The sequence below is a fragment of the Myripristis murdjan genome, chromosome 23 (assembly GCF_902150065.1).
Source record: "Myripristis murdjan chromosome 23, fMyrMur1.1, whole genome shotgun sequence".
Classification (NCBI taxonomy): domain Eukaryota; kingdom Metazoa; phylum Chordata; class Actinopteri; order Holocentriformes; family Holocentridae; genus Myripristis; species Myripristis murdjan.
In genome coordinates this window covers 22506064-22531624 of record NC_044002.1, presented here as the reverse complement: position 1 = coordinate 22531624, position 25561 = coordinate 22506064, and the positions used below count along the sequence as shown (strand labels likewise).

Sequence of the window (25561 nt, the reverse complement as noted above, 5' to 3'; positions counted from 1 at the left end):
AAATGACTTTGGAAGCATGCAGCCATGGAAATTTATTTTGCTTTTTTGTTTTTTTTTTTCGTCCTTACAGAAACAGAAGGGAAACAGCAGATACAAAAACGAGAGAGAGAGAGTTTAAGCAAGATTTAAACCTACACTGCGTGACTGAGACAGCTCTGTCTCGGTAAGCGCTATGCAAACCCATTTAGAAAACACATAAATCAAGATGATATCCGCCTCAAATGTAAGGAAACGGATGGAAAATACCCTCAGTGGCACTCTGTAATGTGCTATATACACATTTGCACCAGAAATCAATGTCTAAGAAGTGATTTTTTTTTTTTTCAAACGAAAAACTCATTTTGGAGCAAATCTTCTTTTAAAGGTCAAACACGATCCTCTCCATCATCTTTATTTTGAGCTCTGAAATGCAAAGGCCAATAAAGATGAGTGAAGGGATCGTGTTGCCGTCCTGAACCCTTTTTTTTTTTTTTTTTCCTGCTTCACTAATCGCTTTAAGTGTCTGGACTGAGCGGCCCTTTGGAGGAAAAAACAAAAAAAACAAAAAAAAAAGTTTTTATTGCATGGTAACACCTCACTGGAGCTAAACATTGCGTGGCTTGACCAGATCTACCGAGCAGACGCCCTCCAGCATGCAGATCAACCTCGGCTCTGACTGTGACCTGCAGAGTCATGTGGATTCTGCAGGGATGTGGATTCTGCAGAGATGTGGATTCTGCAGAGATGTGGATTCTGCAGGGATGTGGATTCTGCAGGGATGTGGATTCTGCAGAGATGTGGATGTAACGGCAGTGACCCGTGCCTGTTTGTCCGATGTGCTGCTGCTTCTCTGGCCGTGAGCCGAGTCGGTAAGTTTAGGGAGAAAAGATGAGCTGTACTTACGGCGGAGTAGAGCGAAGACGTGCTGGACACCAGAGACAACGAGGAGCCGTGGACTGTAAGGGGAGCACAGAGGGACAAATGAGACGTGTTTGGGAAAAGACGTCACACTGGCCAAAGACGAACACTTGGCTATTACAAACTTGAGGGAATCTGATGCCTGAAATCTCCACATGTATTCACACTCTGACCGAGTTGATCATAAGGTCACCAGAAGTCCTGCCGTTTCCTTTTAAAACCAAGCAAATCAGCCAATCACATTTCTCCGCTTCCTCCGTTTCCGTCCTAAAATGAGGAAGTGGTGTTTTCTTTTTGTAGTTATTAAAAAAAATCTTCCTTTTATTAAATAAGGGTGCTAATTCTTACAGGTTTCTTTGTGTTTGTAAGCCCAGGCTCCTGTGATGCAGACATCTGTCGCTTGCTCTTTAACCATTTAATATTTGGTTTGATGAACAAGTGCAGAGTGATCAGAGACATTCAAAGCGTCCCGGTTCTCCGCAGTTTTTATTAGAAAGACGACAGTAACCATCCTTGAGGTTCATGGTCTACAAACGTCAGTAAAAGAGCTCTGAAATCTACGTTTTGCCCGTTCAGAACTTTGCCAGCATCCAAACACTTTGCCAACATTTAGTAAAAATCTGCAATGAAACATTCGAGTGTGCAGTCACAGTGTAAGGCTGATGAGAAGTCCTCTTGGGCAGTGTTTCTGAAAATGCTGCATCTTTTCAGGCACGTTGGAGTGTGTTGGGTGTGTGTAAGAGTTTATGTGTCTGAGTGTGTATACAACGTGTGTGTGTGTGAGGACATTTTAGCAGTGTGAGGTTGCTTGGCCAGTCATCAGGTTCTGGCTTTATATGAGTATTAGGTTTAAATTAGAGGAAGTATAAAGGTTCAAAAAGTAATGTGCAGATAAAAGCGAATGAGAGTACAAGTGTAAGTGTGTGTGTGTGTGTGTGTGTGTGTGTCGCACCCTCGTCAGTGCTGTCCCTGAAGGAGCCGGAGCGGCTGATGGCCCGCGGGCGCTCCTCCAGCGAGGTGGCGCTGCCCCCCAGCGGGTGTCCGTCCCCGTACAGGTCGAAGGAGTCCTGGGCCGGGATGCTGTTGGAGCGGCTCATGCTGCCGTTGCTGGGGGGCAGGTTGTACTGGCTGATGTTGGTGGGACTCACTGAGGGAGACACACACACATCAGTGCTGACCCAGTATCACCTGGATAATGGACAATCTCACCCTTAAGTGTCTGTTAAATATGTATATTTGTTGAGTACGGATGCTATAAATATATATACACACTGGGTGTCCACTTTATCAGCTCCACCAGTCCAGTCTAACACAGCTCAGGTCAGCAGCTCTGCCATAAATTCTACCTTTTAACAAAGTTTATAATGTTCAGTTTGTGTTGACATTGTGGAGAATGTGTAAATTTAATTCTGTGTTTATTATTGAGGTTGTAGTTTGCAGAGATCTTGTACTGGACTACATTATATTGAGAGGTGTTTCTATTTTTTTGTCCCTCCTATCTGTATACAATGAGGAGGGACAGAATAGTGGAAACAGCTGTCAATAAAATGCAGTCCAGTCCAACAGCAGCACTAACTATGAGCTCAATGCCAAACATAGAAGTGAATGAACACCTGTGTTACCGTGGCAACAAGAAAACCTGAGCATTACAGGCAGCAGGAAAGGAAACTTAATGGCACAACAGCTGGATTGGATTAGATTAGATTGTGCAGGTGGAGCTGGTAAAGTGGCCACTGAGTGTGTATGAGTATGTATGTTTGTGTGCACACATGTGGATGTATTCTTTATAGATGTTTTTCTTGCTGTCGTGTGGTGGTGTTTATTGTATTTATGCACCTGTGTGTATGAAGGCGCTGTACAGACAAATTTCCTTGTTAAAGGGGCCGTAAAAAAAAAATCTATCAGCAACAGTTTTTGGTACCATATTCATCAAAATATCAACTGAGGCATTCTACACCATACTTCTTTTCCATCCCTACAATCAGAAAAGCAACTGGGAAAAGAGCATTTATGTCCAGACTGGAATAACTTACCTTTAACATAAAGTTTGACATCATTTCAAACGTTTAATAATAGTTTGTCTTCTTATTATGAGATGAATAATACATGTTTTAAATGATGCTATACCTATATACCTATATACAATATAAAATTCAGTGTATATTCTTATTATTTACTATATTTTTGCTGGGCTAACATTTGTTCATCGCCATCTAGTGGTTGTGCTCACTAATGTACTCATCTTATTGTTTTTTTTTTTTTTTTTGTCTTTGAGTTTTGACTTGTATTGTATATTAGGACTCATCATCATCATCATCATCATCATCATCTATAAAACCTCTTAAGTCATGATGTATCTATTCTTAACTATTCTTATTCTGAAATGAAATCAATCAATCAATAAATCAACGAGCGCTCATCCATTCAGGTCCATATTCAGTGTAATTATGTGATTAATATTGCAGGAGTGCTGGGAATCCTAAAGATATTTTGATCACTGCTTGAAAGAGTGTTTTGATTTTTTGTCGTGTCGTGTAAGTAGTTCGTGTCTTGGCTGTGGAGAATGACTGCTTTGTCAAACACGGTTAAAATCATTGAAGAAAACACATGAAAGTATACGAACTAGAAGAGGAAGGGCCATGAGAAGAGGAGAGGCAGTGTTTAATGTGTAGAAATTATAAATGTGTTTATAAAGCCAGAGCTCACACACTTCTACACCCAGCAGAGGATGAGCCGCCGTGACCTCTGTCAGGGTCAAACTCCACTCCGAGTTGTTTGACCCGACAGAGGCGCCGGCTTCTTTATCTCGCTATAAAAATGAAAAACAGCTTGTGTTGTTTTTTTTTTTTTTTTTTCTTCTCTCTGCGCTTTGAGCTCTCTTGCTCTTTGATCATCGCACATTTTGTTGTATTTGTCTTGTATTTTGCTTCGTTTTTATGCAGCAACGGACAGTGACAAGTTGCACATGGTTTTATGTTGGTAAACACAAACAACACTGATAAACGCAAAAACGTGTGAATATATTTCGTATGTAACTTTTTTTTTCATCAATTGATCCATTGATCATTGAACAGCCGTTCCATCACTACAACAATCAATGTGATGAAAGAAGCTATAAAACAGGCGTCAGGTGTGCAGACTCACGCAGGTTGGAGTAGTGGTATTTTCCGGTGGTGGTGCAGGCGGCTCCCGGGGGAGAAAGCGGCGACTGGCTGCCGGTGTCCTGCAGCCCCCCGGTCGAATGGGACCTCAGCCACTCCTTGCCCTCCTCATGGGACGTCTGCCTGGAGGACGGAGGGTACCTGAAAGCACCGCACAGCCAGTTCAGACACAGTCTAGCCCACATTATGAAGCTTTGGTTGGTGGTGAAATCAGAGCTGGACTATGTGCAATGATGTATGTGCATGTATATGGATGTGAAAATGCATGCAGACATTCACATGCATGCCTCTACACACACACACACACACACTGCTCAGTTCGAAAGCTGCCAAACACTCTTCTCTTCTCCTCTCCTCCCCGCCCTGAAGTGGCTTGGCAGCACGAGGCCTCCTTATCGCACGCATGACAAGCGGCCATATTTAATCCTCTGAGGACGATAATTGAGTTTATGCTCATCCCTTTTCAGAAGCCGACTTCCTTCCGACGCCCCCATTACTAAGCTTGTCACATCTGACCTCGCTTCAGTCGCCCCGCACTCGCGCCTCCCCATTCTCCCCCCCGCCGGGGATTGGACGTCTGACAGTGTGTGGAGTTGGTGTGACACGGCGGCAGTCGTCCCCCGGCGGAGTTAAAATGTTGAAACTGAGCATCCGTGCAAGACAGAAATATGCCAGGGTCAATATTTGGCTCAATATATAGCCTGGCTCATGTGACTGCACAAAAGCAGGACCAGCTCACTGCACTAAGAAAAAAAAAAAAAATAATAATAAATCTCCACCTTAACAAGTCATTCAGTTCAAAATGAGCCGGTGGGGTGAGATAATCCCACTTGTTTTTAACTGGGAATAAGAATAAATCTGTTAAAACGAGGCAGAATAAGGCACATCAGCCCACTAGGATCACAAAAAATGACACTTGACTCAAGAAATTTCTGGAAACAAGAAACAAGAGGCATTATCTCATCCCACTTGTTTGGAGAAAAACAAGATTTGAACACTGAACATGAGCCTAAATGACTTGGACGCATGGAAATCTTTGCAGTGTGTACATCTATACACCGGTTTTAAACACCTCGTGTAGGAAATACAAACACTGGGAGGCAAAAATGCTGAGTGGCTGTAGATAGGAACAGTATTTGTGGTTGGAAATGTCTTTGAGAGGAAAATATTCCCTTTAAACTGCACAGTCAGTGGAGTCGAGCATCACGTCCGATGGGGGATGTGTCAGAGAGTATTGTGAGGTCGAAAAGAGCTTCAGCACCAAATATCTTTAAAAAATGAAAGCAGGTTTTTTTGAGGCTCCGTTCGGCTCCTCTGCTCCTCGCCATCAGCGCTGTGTAATTGGCTCGGGAGGCTATCGGTTTTCTTTGTGCATGTTGTGCCGTGGTGATGAATGGATCGTGGTATTTTCTGTCTCGCCCCTCTTTTTCTTTTTTTTCTCCCCCGGGCTAAATTGCAGAAATTCATTCCATTTTCGCCAAAACTTACAGAGAGGTTTAGGCCATTTTAGTGAGACGTGCTGTGATGTGGCTGCTGTGATGGCAGACAAAGATACACACACACACACACACACACACACACACACACACGCACTCACTTGACCCTTTAAGGCTTCATCCACACTGCAGCTCCAAGTGCCCCAATTCATATGTTTTGGCTCCTATTTCATGTTTTCTCATTTTATTTTATTATTATTATTATTATTTTTTGCTCAGATCCATTTTTTTTTTTTGCTCATATCCAATATTTTTTTTCTTTTTTTTTGCTCATATCCAATTTTTTTTTTTTTTTTTTTTTTTTTTCTCATATCCAATATTTTTTTTTTTTTTTTTTTTTTTTTTTGTCTGGACCATTCATATTAATTTTTGTATGGGATCCACATCTGACATCAATATGAACAGAACTCTGCATGCACACATTTATAACAAGCATGCATGCTGAACACACCGACAAAAAATGTCACTTGCAAGACAGTCCACCATGAGAATGAATGACATCGCGATGCAAGGGTCCCCATTCATCTCCCTATTGAATATCTATTGAATTTGCAGTGTCCCCATCGCTGTCACTGCTATCCTCTATTTTCTGCGTTGCTCCGCACTGATGGTGAAGTTCGCCATCGCCTGGATTCGGTTTTAAAACGATCTTATTTTTTTGTTCACACTGCTCAGAGAGAAAAATGAGATCTTAGACAGCTGTCATCATTTTGGCACCGTAGCAGCCTATGGAGGGAAATTAAGCTAAAAAAACGACTTGATAGGTACCGTGACATCTTTCATTGATCATTTACTACTGTTACTCTGCAGGCAGGTCTCTTCGACTTTGCAACTTTTTATATATTATCAATTATGGCAAATATGAACCACCCAAAAGAAAAAAAAAAAGACATATGGAGTGATTTAGGCTTGAGAATGAAGGCTGCAGTGTGAATGTACCCTGAAATAATAGCAGTATTTTCTCTTATTTAGCATATATTTATGGCAGCATGCTGGACTTATTACAATGTGTGAAGTACACAGAGTATGAGTGTGACTGTAGGCATGCACATGTACATATATGATTTACTGCGAGTGGATAAAATGACAGCAGCAGAGAATGAGATGCGGCTGCAGATGAGTTGTACCTCAGTCCCTTTTTGGGGAGCGTGTTTCTGTCAAGAGGCATGCTGTTAAAACACAAAGGATGAGTGAATTAGATGAACACCAGAAAACACCTCTGTGACACATGATAAGGAGAATTTCTCTGCACTTCTTTGCACCGTTTGGACCGATGTCGTGACAAACGCACACACACACAAAAACACTGAAAGACGTTAACTAATGCGTCACAGTACAAGACACACCGTATGTACAACACAGGCAACTTGACAATGTTAAGGACAGCTGTTTCATTTTTTTTTTTTTTTTTTTTTGAAAACATACACTGTTGGCCTTTATATTTTCACATTCTCTGTAATGCACTGCATGCACAGCGTATGGACAAAACAATGGAAACACCATAATAAAGACTTCAGATGAGTGACGGGGGCCTGCAATGACCTGCGGTGAGGTTTCTGGCATGGCTTTGGCTTCGTAAAAAAAAAAAAAAAAAATGCCGTTTCAGATGTCATCAACACTTGATTAAGCTTGGGACTGTGTCTTGTTAATGAGAAAGCCTTGTTTTATAGCTAACATTGTTACGGGTGAAAGGCTGGCAGGCTGTTATTACCCAAGTCGAGCTGAACTCGAAGCACCTGTGCACCCGCCAAAAAAACTCCTGATCATTGACGAAAAGCTGCGAAACAACAGGCAGTTAGTTGTTAATATCCAGGAGAAGAAAAACAGCTTCACTCCAGCAGCGATGAGAGACGCCGCCTGAATACAGAAGAGGTGCAACCCTCTACTAATGTTAAAAAAGAAAACAAAAACAGTTTTTTATTGTTATAAGCTATGAAATTCACCAAAACAGTTTGGGCTGCGTTTCATCAGATCTGTAACTATTTAGGGAGGGTGAGTGGAGTTTTGTAGACTTTAATATTAAAGCTGCATGCACTGTGCAAATTTCTTCTTTAAAAAATAAAATTATATGTACCAGTCTTCTGTCTCGACTGGGTGCACATCTCTGGGTGATGAGATGCATTAAAGCACTGCTCACAGCACAGCACTAGGCATGTCATATATTCTTTCTATTTTATCTTTATTTTTATTTTATTTTATTTTATTTATTTATTTATTTATTTATTTAAATTTAATTTAATTTTATTTATTTTTTATTATTATTTATTTTATTATCATCGTTATTATTATCGTTATTATTATCGTTATTATTATTATTATTATTATTATTATTATTATTTATTTTTATTTTTTACTTGCACAGTGCTGGAGTTGTTGCAATTATATTTCACTGCTGCTGTACCTGTACATTCATGCATGTGACGAATAAATCTTGAATTTTGAATCTTGCTGCCATCACAGAAATGCATCATGGGTGTGGCTGATTGCTCCACTCTTATGTTAACAGTATGTAAGATGCCTGAAAGCTTTATGAAACCAAACCCAAGCCAGAAATCTTCTAAAAAAAAAAAAAAAAAAACACTCACATGATCATCCCAAACCCACAAAATGTCTTCATCATGAGACATTTTGTGTTGGTGATTCCATTATTTTGGTCATTGCTCTGCACTCTGTGTCTGTGCCTCCGGGGAGGGAGATCTATGTGTTTTTGTCGACGTTCTCCAGTCAAACAATGAATACGATTCGAGTGTTTCCGAGTCGTATCCCTAGGCGTACTCACCCCTCGGACAGGGTGGACTTGACACTGCCGGTTCGTGTCACCTTGGGCCCGTGGTGGCCCAGCGGCAAATCAATGGACTCAGAGCTGGTGTGCAGACTGGTCATGCTTTGGCAGCTCAGTGTGTCCTTGCTGCCGGCCGAGGAGCTACAGGCAGGCCAGGGCCGGGCGTTGGAGGGCAGGGAGAGGCCCGAGGCCGGGCTGGACGCCGGCGAGTCAGTGCACAGGTCTGGCGTTTTACCGTACAGCGGGCTGCTGCCACCGCTCATGCCGCCGGCACTGCCCAGGCTCCCGGTGCCAGAGGAGGGGGAGTCCAGGCTGGCCTGCCTCGCCAGCGTGCCGTGGGGGCTGCCCAGCACCGACGGGCACTTGCCAGAGTCGGGCGTGCCCGGGGAGCTGGCCTTGCTGCTGGCTTTGGTGCCAAATAATCTGAAGGTAGAGAGGTGGGTGCAGTCATTCAGAAATGCTCAAGGGACACGTGATGAGCATCTGCAAGACTTCACTATTCTACATATACATTTTTTTTTCCGCAGTACTGCATCAATTCTCTAGCCCAGGCTTCTTTAAGTCACCTCCGAAATACATGCACAACAGACCAGGGACCCCCATTTGAGAACATTTTCCCCTAAGAAATCCTTCAAAGAATTTAAATTTTTTTGTTAGGATCGGAGATAGCAGAATTTGTCATAGCGAAACAATGATCAAACTAAAATCGTGACCAATTATAATCAAAAGAGCCAGCCTTGTACACTTCAGTGTTGTTCGAACTTATAGAAAATGTCTTCAAAGTTAATCTGTTCCTCCTTTTTTTTCTGGAGACCCCCCTAAAAACAACCCTGGGTGGGGCGCCCTGGAAGTGTGTAGAGCTTGTAACCTGGGTTAGCCGCAGTGACCTGGGTTTGAATCCCGCTCGGGCCCTTTGCTGCATGTCATCCCCACTCTCCGCTCAAGCCCTTTGTATTGATATGCATCACTCTACACCCTTAGTCTCCATAAACAGATTCAATGTGTACATATATATAGTCTGTGGGACAAGATTTCTGTAGTCTGCTGTAATCCGAGTAGATACTATTTGCAGTCCGAGTGGTTTTATGAGGGTAAACAGTCCATGTGGGGAGTAAAAGAGGAGGAACGCATCGGCAGAAATGTTGTCTGGACCTAAAACACCTACAAAAAGTATGGAGAAACATTTAACCTGTAATAAAAGAAACGGAAACGGAAGCGATTTCCAACTTGTTTCCAGCTAAACCTGAAAACCCAAACAATCGGCCCTTGCTAATTCGAGGTTTCGAGGTGGCACATGACTAGGACTTCCCGACAAGCGAACCCCAGCAGTGAGCCCCCACTTTCCGCTGTGAACTCTCCGAAATTCGCTCTGACACATCTGCTTTCACAGCTTCGCCCGTCTCAACCCCGTGACTTTAAATAACCCAATCTGTTAGGCCGTTCAGCCCCGCTCGCCTCCCACATATGTTCAGACAGCCTGCTACTCTGCTCACGTCTGTCCCAGCCTGTCACCGCGATCACACGGAATTTATAGTCGACTCTCTCTCTTCAGGAAAAAGAAAAAAAAAAAAAAAACAGCTAGAAGACACGCAGATGAAACGGCGTCGGCTTGACAGACCGGATGGGACGGATGTTTGGACACGCCTGGTGAACGCACGCCGCTAAATGAGTCAGGGATTGGGCGCGCGGAGGAAGCTCTTGTCTCCTGTCTGTTCTGATCAAGGCTGGTGAGCTGGATTCGCCTGACCTGAATGAAAAGCCGTCAGAACTTCATCTTCGAGGTAAGGATATGTTTTTTTTTCTGCAATATCCTATGCTGTACACGAGGCAACACAATCTTTGTAATAGTTCATCTTTGGCCGCGTAGTCTACGCTGGCGCTGACATTCAAATCATGAAGGGTCTAGTATTCATTTTGTACAAACATCTCTTAAGACTGATTGAGGATTGACAGTAGATTGAATCTTTGCGTCTAAGGATGACATCTTCAATAAACCCTAACCCTAACCCTAACCCTAACGCTAACCCTAGCCTTATCGGTTACAGGAGCGTGGGGAAGAGCCTGCGCCAGGAAGAATGACTGAGCACCAAAGAGATCAGTTTATTGTTATGAATGAAAATGTCCCATATGTTTAATCCTGAAACAAAAGTGGCAATGGCAGCTGCAGAGCCCTGTACAAGAGGGCCTAAACCTCTCGCTGCACCTCAGGGAATATCCTTCGTCATATCGATATGCTGCAAAATCAATTATTTATCTGGACTCTTAAAATATGTGATGAAATGCTTGATTTGCTTGAAAAAACAAATGGTGAGTGACAAAGACAGGGTGGAGGCAGCTGCTATGTTTCGCGTGTCTGACCTGCGGAAGGTGGGTGAAGCGATATCGGGGTACTTGGAGCCGGGCTGCCGGAGGCCCGACTGGCCCGCTGAGGTGGAGGTGGGGCTGGACTTGGGGGAGGTGGACAGTCCGGTTGAGGTGTCCTGGTCGGACACCGCCACCTTCTCCTTGTCCGTCTGGTTGATGTTGATGGGGCTCGAGCGATCCTTCCCGGCCTCCCTGCGTTTGGCGCCGGCTGGAGCTGCCGCCCCTCCGGCCGATTTGCCACTGACGTTGGAGTCGATGCTGCTGGAGCTGGAGCGATGCCCGCTGCGCCCCGCCGCCACCCCGCTGGAGGATTTGGCCGGCCTGGGCAGGGACCGGTACTGCAGGGGAACTTTGGAGCCGCCGCAGCCAAGCAGGATGCCGTCGTCCTGGGGCTGCGAGCCGTCCAGGCTGGTCTTACGGACGCCGCCGATGCCGGTGCCTTTGCCAAGGGCTGCCGAGGATTTTGGCACCTTGCCCAGGGTGGCGGACCCGCTGGCAAGAGTCGCTCCGCTGGAGGTGATGAGGGTGCCCGTGGGGCCGGGGAGCTTCTTGTACCCGAAGGACCCTGTCGTGGGCGGGCGTGCGATGCCAGAGGGAGGTTTCTTACCCTCGTCCCCGCTGCTCTTTCCGGCATCTGAGGGCGAACGCTGGATGCTGGCGGAGCTCTTGGACGGGGCCTTGCCCTTCTCCGAGGCCTTTGCATCATCAGTTTTACCTGTCAATTTGCAAAAACACTCATTAGCAAACGGGGAAAACGCTTGCCCTCAGCACACTGCCCGGCCCTCCACTTGTTCTCATCACCTGCGGTGCCACAGAGCAGGAAAAGCCAAATTAGTGTAAATTCTGGGCAACAGCCAAATGACCATTTTATCACAGATCAGCTAAATTGAAAAACGATACTTAACTTCAACAAACATATAAAAGTCGCTGAGAGGACCGAAAACTTAAGGGAAACTGCAAAGTCTCCAAGCACAGATATTAGTGAAAAGACTTGAAATGGCAAAAATAAAGTGGCATGTCTCGTGATTAAATTAATCAGATGCAATCCATTAGCTACTGCAAAGTCAGCTAAGCAAAGTAAACTGAAGAGTTTCATTAAAAAACAAAACCATCGCTGGTTTCAAATAAAGCACGTTATGGGTTGTTGTGACAGTTAGCCATCGTGAGACCTTGACTTAAAAATGTTAAGGTTTAAGAGCAGAATTGTCTTTCCTTTTGAAATTCTGACCAACAAATGTCATTAATTTAATTTTAATTCATTTTAATTAATTAGACACTTCCAGAATTATTCCATAAACTCCATAGAGTCCCATGAAAACAGAAAAATACTAAATATGTGATACCATGATGCATTTAGCCTGCTCCAAACTATATACAAGGTCTTACACATATTACTGTATTAAAAGTGGTTATTTACAGCTTTTTAAATAACAAATTTCCATCACATTTAATGAATTAAGTGTGTTTAAGAAGGAAACCAGTGCACAGTGTCATTATTATATTGTCTGATTAAGTTTGAAGATAAAAAGGAGACACTTCATGTCCTACCAGGTGTTTTGAGGGAGGCAGAGGTGCTCTTGGTCCGGGGTGGCGTGATGCCCACCTGGGCTGTCATGCCCCGCCTCCACGAGCCTGTCTGGGATATCTGGGCCAGCGCGGCGGCCTTCTGACCGGCGTCCTCATACTGGCCCTGCGGCTGGGAGGAAGAGGAGGATGACGAAGGCTTCCAGCGGGAGGAAGCGCCGCTGGGGTCCATGCTCGCCTCGAGCTCCTCCTCCACCTTCTTCAGGTCCTCGGCTCCGGCCCAGCTGCTGCTCACCTCCTGCTCTGCATGCTTGGATCTGCTTCCTTTCTGGGACTGTGGGGCGAACCAGCGACAGGTAAGAGAAATGCAAACCGCAAATTATATTGTTTTGCCAATATTTGTTAGGACGTCGTGATCATTTACAGAGAAGTGAAAAACTGGTCAGAAGAGGGTTGTTTATGTGGATTTGATGGTGATGGGATGTATATCATGATGCAAAAATGTATCATAATAAGAGCAATTATCACTAAGTGGAACCTGTTTTTCCCACATTTCAAAGAGTGGGAAATGAGTAATGAGTAATGCACCAAAAAGAAACCGGCTTTGCATGCATTGTGTTACAGTTGCTGGCATTTCCACTTGTTTTTCATTCGCCTAATTTACTTGCTTTTGTTTTGAGGCAAGCTAAAGGTTTTATTTATTACATCATATCATGGCTGTCACGATTTATGAAGCCCATGTTGCGCATCACATTGTTTTTCCATCATATTGCATAATGCGAAAGTAAGAAGTTAGATTTAAATACACACACATAAACACACTGCAAGCAAGTATTGATCCATGTTCAAAGAGAGGAGTGTGTAGCTATCTTTGGGACCAGCCAAGTCCAGTTCTTCTTATTTGGGACACACACACACACACGAGCACGCACACACACAGTGAAAACCACCCTACCTTGACAGATGGCCAGTCTCCCTAGCAACACCAGAGTCTCTTAAGAGCCAGTCTGTTGAGTATTTCATGAGACGCCAAGGATACTTGGCAGAATGCAGCCAACTCTCAGAAGAGCCAAGCGGTGGCCTTCACTCCTCAGTTAATTCCCTCAGCTGTGATTTCAGCGCTCAAATAGAGAGCGGCCTCGGTTTCAAGCTGAAACAACACACCGCTAACTGGGAATTTGGAAAAGGGATTCAGTCCAAACCGGCTACCCAAGATTTGCAAGTTTTTAGGTTAGACGTGTTTGTAATCTCTCCTGAACAAGTCATACTGTGTTGCTTTTCATGCAGTGTTTTTTTGGGTTTTTTTTCAGCTCTGCTTCCCTGATGTAAACATATTTAAAAATACTGAATTAAATGGGTCTTCATTAATCTGTGACCTTTTGCAACCCCTATTTCTGTGTGACTTTTGAATTTGTGCATAAAAAGACATGAATGGAAGCACTTGAATTTCACAAAAAAAAAAAAAAAAGTTTCTCCGCTCGGCTGCGGTGGATTAATTGCGATATTAAAGAGAAAATGCGATCGAGGCTTTCGGAAACAGTTGACTTCAATGAAAACGACACCACAACAGGGGGCTTTTCGCTGTGTGTTTCCAGCCTGTGTTATGACAGCAGACATGGCAGGAAAAATTAGGATGAGGACAAATACATCCTCCATCCTCTGGACTGATTATGTAATAGCCGACAGTTGCAGGCTTTTCGGTGTCATTTGCATCACATGGTTGATGGAAATGTGCACCGAGTGGCGGTCGCTTTAGAGGTTGCGCTTGAAAATGCGATAAAATGTGGATGGAAGCGGCTGCGGGGCGGAGTTAGAGGAGGGACGGCGGGAGCTCCGTGCAGGGGCGCCGTATATGTCCTATATAAAGTTAGGACAATTCCAAGGGCCCTTGCCTGACAGGGGCCCCAAAAATAGGTAAAAACTAATATAAAATTATTAAACCATCATCGAGTCAACTGATTTTTTTTTTTTTCATGGGGCCCAAAATTCCTGGCAGCGCCCCTGACTCCGTGTTCGTGATTTTACCTGCGTTCCTTTGTTTTTGCGTGACGACGAGCCGGCGCTGGAGTAGGCGGGCGCGTTCAGATCATCGGTGCTGATGTTGTCCAGCGTGTCACTCAGGCCGCTGCTCACCGAACTGCTGTCGTCCCAACTACAGAACAGGAGGAGGAGGAGGAGGAGGAGGAAGAGAGAAAACACAAAGAGAGCTTAAGAAAGAGAAACATTTGGGATGGAGGAAAAACCTCTGGAGACCTTTATCCTTTAAAAAGCAGCTCTCAATTTCCAGCTCCATTTCACATATTTTAAATTCCCAAGTCACTTTTTCAACGCTGCTCTGAACAGCTGTACGTAAGGATTGTTATTAGCTGTGATGGGAGTAACGGCGTTACAAAGAAACGGCGTTATTAACGGCGTTACTTTTATCAGTAACGAGTAATCAAAGAAATGACTGTTTCCCCCGTTACAACGCCGTTACCGTTACTGACAATAAAATGCGCCGTTACTAGCCGTTACTTACTACTAATAATTATTATTATTTTATTATCCTATTCAAAAAAATGTGCATCTTGTGGAGAAAAAGCGGTGTGTCAATATTCAAACCGGTCGGACTTTGCAGTTTTTCGTAACTTATCAACATGCATGGAGAATGACTCAGCACAAATTACAAAAAGCACATGTGTTCCCTGATGGCAGAGCTGATAGTATCTCTGCCTGTCATACAGAAGACCGAGGGTTCAATTCCCCACCTGGACAAGCTGGCATCACTACTTTAAACTGTAATGAATTACTTTTTCAAAGTAACGTGCCCAACACTGACAATGATAGACGAAATTTGACAGCAATGTCCACACTGCAACAGCAACAGCAAAAATACACTACTCACAAAAAGTTAGGGATATTTGGCTTTTGGGTGAAATTTATGGAAAATGTAAAAAGTTCACGCTACAGTGATATTATATCATGAAAGTAGGGCATTTAAGTAGAAGCATACACTGGTGATTTCCTCATCTCAAACAATTTCTTGAAACAAAAGCCAACAACAGTGGTGGATATACCACAACAAAAAATGTCAGTGTCAGTAACTTGTCATGTGCCCTTGAGCATCAATTACAGCTTGACAACGACGTCTCCTGCTGTTCACAAGTCGACTTATTGTCTGCTGAGGCATGGCATCCCACTCTTCTTGAAGGGCGGCCCTCAGGACATTGAGGTTCTGGGGTACAGAGCTCCGAGCCTCTACACGGCGACTCAGCTGATCCCATAGGTTTTCTATGGGATTCAGGTCTGGAGAAAGTGCAGGCCACTCCATCTGAGGTACCCCAGTCTCCAGCAGCCGTTCCCTAATGATACGACCTCGATGAGCTGGAGCGTCAAACACCTGATGTGAATTTTGCCGTTAAACTCCTTGTTAGAGAACAGCAACTTGTGCAAAAAGTACTGAAACATTGAACAGTTGGACATGTGCATTCAAAAGTTTACAGAAGGTCACATTAAGTTCACCTGTAAAGGTTATAATGCATTTTAGGTTCATCCTGAAATTTCACCCGAAAGTATGTGCACTAATAAGAGAATTTAAGAAAAGAAAAAAGTAATCATAAAAATTACTTTCCCCAGTAACTGAATTACTCTTCTGCAGCAATAATTGAGTAGTAATCAAAATTACTTTTTTACAGAAGTAATTAGTAATTGTAACTTATTAGTTTTGTCAGTAATTGGTCCCAACACTGGTTATTAGTAGCCAGGAATGGGACGATATATTGCAATTTTTATTTACCGAAATGTAAAATTGTTTACATTCTAGCCCCCGGTGCCATCGCTATGAAGATTTGCACCGCCGTCGTTTGTTATTATTGAACTTTTGTCGTTTATGTAGTATCGGTGTATCAAATCCATGAGGTCCATATCAAATTGTACTTTCAGAAGAGCGTACTGTCATATTCCTATGATTGGTAGTGAGGAGAAGCAGTAGTGGTTGTGGTATTTAGCTGATGCTCTTTAAAAAAAAGTGATTTATAAAATGCTCCAACAGTGGGAAAAACCTTCAATCTCTGCATCACAGATATTTCAAGCAACTGATAACTAAGCAGGTCAAAGGTCAGGGTCATTTACTTTCTGCAGAAGGCGAGAGGCTGCATGCCGTTTATGATCGTCTGGTTCCTCTAATCGAACGGCTGTGGCCCATTTTTCATCCCTCATTCGGGTCCCATTGACTTGTGGGTATTTGAGTTCTTTTTCCCAAAAAAAAAAAAAAAAAAAAAAAAAAGGTTGGCTCATTAATTGTGTGTCGTTAAGCTTCTCATTAACTCTGACTGTGTGCAGGAATAAAAGGATCTTCATTAGCGCAGTCTCATGATTTAGGCCCAAACAAAGGCTGCACGGATCAAGCGGTGATCATTTACACACTCACACACACACACACACACACACACACACACACACACACGGTCTAATTACAACAGAGTTACAGCTCGGAAAACTGTGGCAGTATGCTTTGCTAATCTGCAAAACCATTTTCTCCCATCATTCACAATTAATCACCTTCAATAATAATGTATTAACACTGTCGCCTTCTTCTCTGTCATTGTCTCTGTCTTGCTCTCTCTCATACACACACACACACACACACACACACTCAGCATGACATGAGTCAGCCAGCAGCATGAAACCACAGCTGTCACCAGTCTCTCTCTCTCTCTCTCTCTCACACACACACACACACACACACACACACACACACACACACTATACATCCACTTAAAGTCTTCACAGCTACACACTGGTTTCCATGCCAACACACCAGGCCTTATCTGCATCTGTGCATGTGTGTGTGTGTGTGTGTGTCCCCAGCCCTTAATTAACAATAAGAATCTGATCACACATCCTTAGATTTGAAATTAAGTCTCGAAGGAAAATGAATTGACCCACAATTGTGCAGCAGCAGAGAAGGAGAGAGAGAGAGAGGGAGAGAGAGAGCCAAAGATGACGATCAATACTAACAGCATCACTGTTCATGCAATCAGCCGCGATCGGCATCACGGTGACAGATTATGACACAGAGTTTCATAAGCCAACAATTAACTTTTTTCCAAAGACGGCTTTTCATCTTACTTTTTTTTTTTTTTTTGCGACTTGAACTCCGTGTCCGACTCCAAAACATGCCCCGAATTTCAGTCCCTTTTCTTAAATAAATAAATAATTTTTTTTTAAAAAAAAGGAAACAACTTCTGGAAGCTAATTACACTTTCTCAACGAGGGAACGCCAATTCAGGGCTCGCCATCTATAATTCATCGGAGACAAAGATGAAACCCGAAGGCAGGCTGAAAACGAGAGAATAATGACTCATTTTCAACGGGCTCACAATGCGGCACGGGGAGGGGAGGGGTGGGGGGCGAGGGCAAACCGGAGACGTGCAGCCGCCCGGGGAGGATAATGGCGTTATTGATTTTCTGAAGTTTGCTCAGAAAATCAATAACAATAAGAGTTGTTATGCCAAAAAAAAAAAAAAAAAACACACACATGGCATTCATCAGCTTAATGAATCTTCAGTGTTGTAATAAATAGTCATGAAAGCGTTAGTTATGCAACACGGGGCGCTCGCGTGAACCGATCCTCGCCTCCATCAAAAATGCAGAGCGGCCTGTTTTTTGAGGAGACGGGAAGTAAAACCACCCGTGCCGGAAAATTAATACGCGGTCTGACACCTGTGAGAGATGTGCTATAAATGTGGTGCCGAGCGGAGGCCCTTCAACCCAGTTGTCCACCGGAGCGGCGCAAAATGGATTCTGCTGCCGTGATCGATGCACGGCGAGCGGGACGGGCGGGACGTCGTCATTACGGCCCAAATTTTGTTCGAGGTGGAACCGACTCATCACATTTAGTCACGTTCCTGTGACTGAGCAGCGTTCTGTGGACTTGTACTTTCTTGGGAATCTTTTTAAAGTCAGTAATTTCACTTTTACGTCGCTCCATTTGTTCTGCTTGAGGTTTGTCCTTCATTGCATTTTAAATCAGATCCATTACAGAGAGCGAACGATCAGTGGCAGATTGTGGAACCTTTTCACAATAAAAGCTCTACCAAAGACGAGAAGAAGAACCTGTTTCTGCTTTGTTGGTTCTACTTTTTGTCATTTTACAAATTTCACAATAAAAAAACTGCAGATAGTCAAAGGAAGCGAGGACCATTTCGACTCAACTGGCAAAAAAAAAAAAGTGGCATAAATGTGGAAAAAAGGGCGAAAAATCATGTGTCTGCAGGGTCCTCACTTCAATTTAGCGTAATGCCCCTTTAAAAGCATGCAGTGTGCAGCGTGTTCTCTCCTCCTTTTCTAACTGCATGGAAAAGATCCCAGCGAACACAGTTACTGTTTGGAAAAAGGAGCTCAGTCACTTTTACTGCCAGGACATTTGACATGAGACACTTTGGACTTTTACTGCAGGAGATTTTTACTGCACTACTTCTACTTCTACTGCAGTCACATACCAGCAGAGGAACAGTACTTCTACTTCTACTGCAGTCACATACCAGCAGAGGAACAGTACTTCTACTTCTACTGCAGTCACGTACCAGCAGAGGAACAGTACTCTGTCCACCACTGGTCAGAGTTTCGAGGAGTTTTGCCACAAATGACGTGTCCAAAATTAATCAAGAACAGCTCCTCCTCCTTTTAAGTGTGACGTAGATGATATTGGCCTTTATAGTCAGATAAAAAGCCTAAAAATGTAACTCGTGTGCCTGTCGAATTATACCCACCACCATTCTGGAATAAACTCAAACAAAACCTTTTACAAATTCTGAAACCCAAAGTTTAAGACATTAACCGTTCTCATTGATATTCCACTTACTTATTACTTCCTTCTGGAGGCAGTAATAAAGGTGCAAAAAATAAAAAAATCCACTTTGATAACAACAGCCTGAAGAGAAACTGAAAACAGAGAGCTGGGTTTTGTCTTATTGAACACGACAGGTAATTTCTCTCTTTGCCGTTTCAGTTTTTCAAAGTCTTGGTGATGAATGTTACACAGATTGAATAACTCGTCATATAACAAAATAAATTGCGTCTCCACAGTCAACCCTCGACTCCTCAACCTCAGACCGAGTCCGGTCATTAAAGAGTGTCAGTGTGTGTGAGCCGAGCAGCGGTCAGGGTGATTTGTGACCGCTTCATCCCGACAACCTGCAGCTGAAGTTTCCTTAACACGACCTGATGTGCAGAGCGAGAGGAGCTCCGGTATCAAACACCGAGTCCAAACGGATCCTCTGACTGTTTCCGCACAAAACGGGCCTCTGCACACAAACCCTGTGGAAATCGATGGTTTTTGGAAACAGGCCCGGCTCGCTTCGCTTCCCCTTGAATCATCATTTCCTCTCATCTGCACTTAAGCTGATACTGAAGCTGATTTTTTTTTTTTTTTTTTTTCCTGGAAGCTGTTGGGAGATTTGGAGCTGCGGCATCATTTGACAGCAGCCGACTCGCTCGCCGGTTGTGAAATTGTTGGAAATTTTACATGTGCTAAATGTGTGGATTGTCATTTTCCAAAAACGACAAAAAACAACAAAGAGTTTCATCCATCCAGTCACCGGTAAAGCCATGTAGATCAGTTTATTGCCAAAAAACTGAGATGTGATGTGTAAAATAAAATGAGCTGTCCAGGTAAAAAAAAAAAAAAAAGTAGATTTGCTCCCTGCAGGATGGTGTAAAGCAGCGGACAGGGAGCAGAAGAAAACAACAAACAAACGTTTTATGGAGGCTTTTCATCTCAAAGACCTCAAACAGGAAACACAAGGAGGCTTTTTGGATTCGTAATAAAAAAGATTCTGTATCCCAGAGGCACGAAGGAGGATTTACACTTTAGGCATTTTACAGTCATTAATTTAACAGATTCTTAAGACAGGCAGTTTTGCAATAGTGCAGTTTTCACATGTTGCTGTTTAGAGCTTTTTTTTTTAAATTGATGGAGTCGACTCATCCATGTTTCGTCTCCCAATTGGATAACAGATCGATGGTCCACCATGGGAAGAGGTGCTTTCATTCAGTCTGTAAACAACCTTAAAGAAGGCTGAGCATCAAAATGATTTGGTCTAGTAAAGTTAGGATTCTTCTGATCAATCAACAACAGATGCACTAATATAACGGCAGACGATCGGTGTCGGTCGATATCGGCTTTATGAAGCGGTATCAGCATCCAGTGTCCATTTTTACAGCTTGTCCACTTGAGGAACTGGCATTTTTGTGACTTTTTTGAGGGTGCATAAACACAAAACTACTACTAAAGTAAATCCCTCCTTTTAATGGAATATTTTAAATAAACAAAAGGAACTAAGAGAATGTTGCAACTGCAAATGCAGAATGAAAAAAATGAGAGTGATGCCATCAAATAATATTCAAAATCAGATTTCAACCTGATGTGTCAGTAAGCCAATAAACCAGTCTAACTCCAATTTGTATTATAATTATTATAGATATCCATATTGGCTGTTATTGGAGGACTATCAGCTGACAATATCGACCTCAAAAGAAAAATACATCAAAGTTGTTCACAGCAGTTTACAGTTGGACCACCAAGCTGACGGGGAAACAGCGGCAGGAAACTTTTTCTGCAGCTCTCGTCTTTCTCTCGCTCGCTCCCGGAAGGCAGCAGCCGCCTGAGGGACATCAGCCTCAATGTCAGAGCCGCCGGGGAGCTGGGGCTGGGCGGGGCTTTTTCTTTTTTGGCAGTGACAGGGGCCGTTTGCCGGGTCACCTTGACAGCCTGATTTAAACTCCCCCTTCTGCTCGGCGCTGCCTGTCAAAGGCTCAGAAAGCGACGGGGGAGTTGCCGGAGCACTCGGCGCCTCCGCCTCGCTTCCTCTGAGACCGGCCCTCGCTGCGTGACAGACAGCAGGGGCAGACGCAGCCAAATTTAATGCTCCCGACGAAATGAACCGGGCCTAAGTGACTTGGCCGGCCTCCAAACGGCAGCTTTTGCCCGCAGACAAACAGACAAATCTCTGCCTATATATGGATCCTTTTATTCGGTGCAAGAATATTCAGCGCAGTATCCAGTTCTCAGAAAGGCACGTCCTTTAAAGATGAAATTCGGGGCGTTATCAAAGCCACAGATGGTCCTTTAGGAATGCTGATTGCTCCTTATGCCTAATCGCACCTCAAATATCTTCCAGGCTTCATTCAAAGTGGAAAGAAAAAGCTTCGTCTTTTTTTTTTTTTTTTTTTTTTTTTTTTTGTTAATGCAATTTGCCGTCAATTTCCTCCAAAAATGAGACGAATTGAACTCGATAGCATCAAGTGGTGCACATCTAACTTTGGTAATACAAAAAAAGGAGAGTGGTGAAAAAGCACAAAAAAAAAAAAAAAAAAGTATGTGCCTGTCATCACAATATGCAAAGCGGAAGCAGATGGCCGTTAAAAAGCTCATCGCCTTCCAGCTCTTATCTAAACATGAGAATAATTTTGCTGCGTGTCCCCTGGCTGCTACATATCACTCACTCCTCCACGGTGGTCCCTCTAATACAATAGTGACAATCTTCTTTCCGCAGGAGAAAAAGCATTAATTAGTCCGCACTGTGGGTAATACGATTAGTCACTTCTTGGGCAATTCTTGCTTAATTAACACTACAAGTAACAACGTATGGCTCCTGGAATCATAATTACAAAGTAAACATGCCCTTTGGCTTCTGCACTTGAAAAGTAATTCCTCAGCCAACATAACGTTAATTAAATGCTGAAAGTATCGGAGAACAATACTGGGAAAAGCCGCCCGGCTGAATGAAGACATAAACAACAGAAACACGAGCGGAGTGTCACTAAACCCTCGTGTTGCTGCATGGAAGTTCATGCAAAACCCCCCGGATACCCGCTATTACATGAGATAATGAGGCTGCACAAACTTCCTCTTTGCTGTAAGGTTGCTGGTTCAAATCCGTGGCTTGGCTGGGGAAAATACAGTGGGGGAAAGTGAACGAGAAACTAGCTACACTGCAAAAACTCCAAATCTTACCAAGAATATTTGTCTTATTTCTAGTCAAAATATCTCATTACACTTAAAATGAGACATGATCACCTAAGAAATAACTTGTTTGTAGACAATTTTCACTCGTTTCAAGCGAATTTTCACTTTTTTCCACTGGCAAATTTTGCCAATGAAACAAGCAAATTTTCAAATGAAATTTCACTTCAAACCAGTGAAAATCGTCTAAAAGCAAGTTACTTCTGAGGTGATCGTGTCTTATTTTAAGTGTAATGAGATATTTTGACTAGAAATAAGACAAATATTCTTAGTAAGATTTGGAGTTTTTGCAGTGTACCAGTGCGCTGCCCTTGAGCAAGCGATTTAAAGGGGAATTAAATGTTCTGTGACTACCGGGCTCCATGCACCTGCTAAAACAACAATTCTTGCAGTACCATATTTTAAACGTGCACTGTAAGGATTTCACCACCTGTTAGCCATCCTGACACTGACCAGCGCTTTGTTTTTTAGATGCAAAACAATTCATAAAAAATTGATTTCCTACGCTCATTCCTGAATATTTACAACAGAGGAACCAATGAAGCGAGTGCAACAGCCGTGATAAGAGCTCGTGATAAGAAAGGTAACGAAACCCCCCCCCAGGTGGTCTAGCTGAGGTGTTAGCCTGCAGGCACAGAGCTTTGCAAAGTTTGTCCGGCGCTGGCCTCTGTACCGCCGTGACATTTCGCCTCAGACGAGGGAAACAGAGACGGACGCGGCTTCAGAATCAGAAATCAGAAATACTTTATTGAGGGGAAATTGGTCTTTGCACATTATTTCCTCTTAAGCCCACAAAGCGCGCGTCTTCCTGCTTAAACTGTCATGCTTAGATTTGCTTTTCATGATAAAGACGTGCATGCTCGCGAGTGATACATCATCATCCACCACATCAATCATTGTGAAAATACTGGAATGACAAAACTGACTTGATTCTCTGTTATTTGGCAGTTTCAGCAGCAGGTTTTGGGGCTGACGATGAGTGTCTTCAAACTCCAACTCCAATGCAGTTTATGTCCCAAAACAGAGTAAGGGCTGTTAATAAATCAATGGATTTTACAGCCTGAATCCTCACCAGCACTGGGCGAGCTAATGGCTGAGTCAGCGGTATTGATCCACAGATGTATTGCCGTCATTTTGCGCGATGAGGCGGTAAACATTTTTCTTGTTGACCCTTTAACCCGTGTTACCTCACACCTGTGGTGCCACTTTGTCTGCCACCTTGAACATGCTGAGCAAAAGTGGAAAACCTCTGGTCTGACTGTGCAGCTCTCATGAATGAACATGAATGTGAGGCAGGGCGCTGTCGAAAAAAAAAAAGAGCGTGCACGCTGAGATAAATTAAGAAGAAGAGAAGGCAACAAAACAGCGCTGCCTCCTCCTCCTGCAGCACCTGAGAGCCAGCCTGACTGAATATTTCATCCGCTCGGCTCCCCGGGCGCCGGCGGCCGACTGAACCGGCTCTCGTGGTGCGAACGTTGCGGCAGCTGACCGAGCTCCGCCCCTCAGACCCGGCACGGCGTCAGAAGGCACGTCACCGGATCCCCGGGGGGGCGCCGCGTCCTCAAAAAAAATAAAATGGCACAGCCGAACTCAGTAACCCTTCGGCGAGGGCGGGCGAGCCGCAGTTTTGTGTCATAACGTCTTAAATTAAGAATGAGCGGCAATGCAGAGCGCAAGGGGCTCAAGAGGAGCCGCGTGTGCAGGATGTTGGCTTCAGTCCTGCGTTTCATAAGTGAAGAAGTGACATGGAAAAAAAACCAAAAAAAAAAAACAAGTCACAGTGTTCCTCTCCAAACCTGAAAACACGCCATATTTCCCTTGTGGTGCTTTCTAGACAAAAAAAACCCAAAATACAGTGAACACAGGCGCCTCGTCAGAGAGATGCACTGCATGTCGTGTGTATTGCAGAGATGCTATGAAACTGTGTGATAACTAATACTATAAACAACTGCAAAAAGCAGCAGTCTGACATTTTTAAGGTCAGAGATGTCAGCGTTTCATATCCCTGCGAGGAAAGCCTCTGCAAGGAAAAGTTCAAATTTGACTTTGGATTGGACTTGACAAGTTCGAGCGAAACTGAGCCCAAACAGCTTGTGCATTTTCTGAGCCAGGACACAAAAAGCCCCCATTACGTATATTTATATTCTTCTCTGATAGGCCGTTCACCAACTGAATAGATGGCAGACACCCAGCCTGATACTGTTCTCTAAATAATATCCATATAAAAATCACTGCTATGGCAAGTGCTTTTTTTTTTTTAATCTATTTGTGAAACCTATAACAGAAAGTAGGGCTGTTATGATATCAGATTTCCACTACACTACTATAGTGGCCAAAATACCTCATGATAACAATATTATTGAGATATGTGTTTAAAATAAATAACGATATATAAGTAAAATAATAATGCTACTGGTCAGATTTATCTTTAACTTTTGTTTTGTGTCTTTTTTAGCAAATGAACACTCAAAATACAAGTAGGGACATGAAGAGAGACCGGAAAGGAACAAAAATCATTTAACAGATGGTTGATTATTTACACCATATTACCATATTCATATTAATAGCGAAAAAAAAAAATCATGATTATTGTCAATACCAGTGTATCAACTGAAATAAACTCATCCAAATCCTCCACAAAACTCATTTTGATGAGCTGCAGCTGAGTTTTTACAGCTGTAGCCTACAGTCACAACTTTAACACAATAATATTCCCACTTTATTCTCAAAAAGTTATAAATGTTTGGGGTTTGTTGTAAAAAAAAAAAAAAAAAAAAAAAGAAGCACAAAATAGCCTCAACAACCCAAACCCAACACAGCCTGATGCAAAAAAGTTTGGATTCAAGCCCAAACGAAATAACCAACCAACTGAGCTGAGGTGCCATTTAGCAAGGCACTAAACCCCTAACAGCTCCAGTTTAATTGCTCATCGACCAGCAGAAGAAAAACTGTTTGCTGGACAGCTGTCAGGTAGGAATTTGTGAAACTGTGTTAAATGTGGAGCAAGACTGTGTTTGATACCCTTAACAAGATAGATAAATGAAAAAAACAAAACAAAACATGCATATCAAGCCTTGAACATCATTTATCAGTGCCTCATCAGTCTGCCTCAGATAAATGAGACTTTATCCAGTCAAATTAACTGCAGGTATCTTTATTTTCATCGCTGAGTCTGCTGCACATTTCTGTGGTTCGTCTGGTCGGCTGTAGCTGCTCTCGAACGCACCGCTGTGGCTCCGCTCAACCGTGCAAACTCGGCCTCATGCAATATTCAGAGGACGAGGTCTCGCTCTCCCAAACGGCATGGAGGGGAAAATGCTATTAACAGCTT

The 25561-nt window shown here is 43.3% G+C and overlaps 1 protein-coding gene across 4 annotated transcripts in view; it reads right to left on the bottom strand.

Annotated features, from left to right (window-relative positions):
* Positions 1-25561, bottom strand: part of nav3 (neuron navigator 3) — a 490514-nt gene that overhangs the window by 45162 nt on the left and 419791 nt on the right. For all 4 annotated transcript variants that reach the window (XM_030045462.1, XM_030045459.1, XM_030045460.1 and 1 more), the window contains exons 13-20: positions 14250-14376; positions 12249-12558; positions 10695-11415; positions 8334-8759; positions 6682-6723; positions 4042-4199; positions 1850-2044; positions 883-935 (exon numbers count right to left, since the gene is read on the bottom strand). In XM_030045462.1, coding sequence (XP_029901322.1) covers positions 883-935; positions 1850-2044; positions 4042-4199; positions 6682-6723; positions 8334-8759; positions 10695-11415; positions 12249-12558; positions 14250-14376 — 2032 coding nt within the window. The remainder of the gene's footprint in view (positions 1-882; positions 936-1849; positions 2045-4041; positions 4200-6681; positions 6724-8333; positions 8760-10694; positions 11416-12248; positions 12559-14249; positions 14377-25561) is intronic.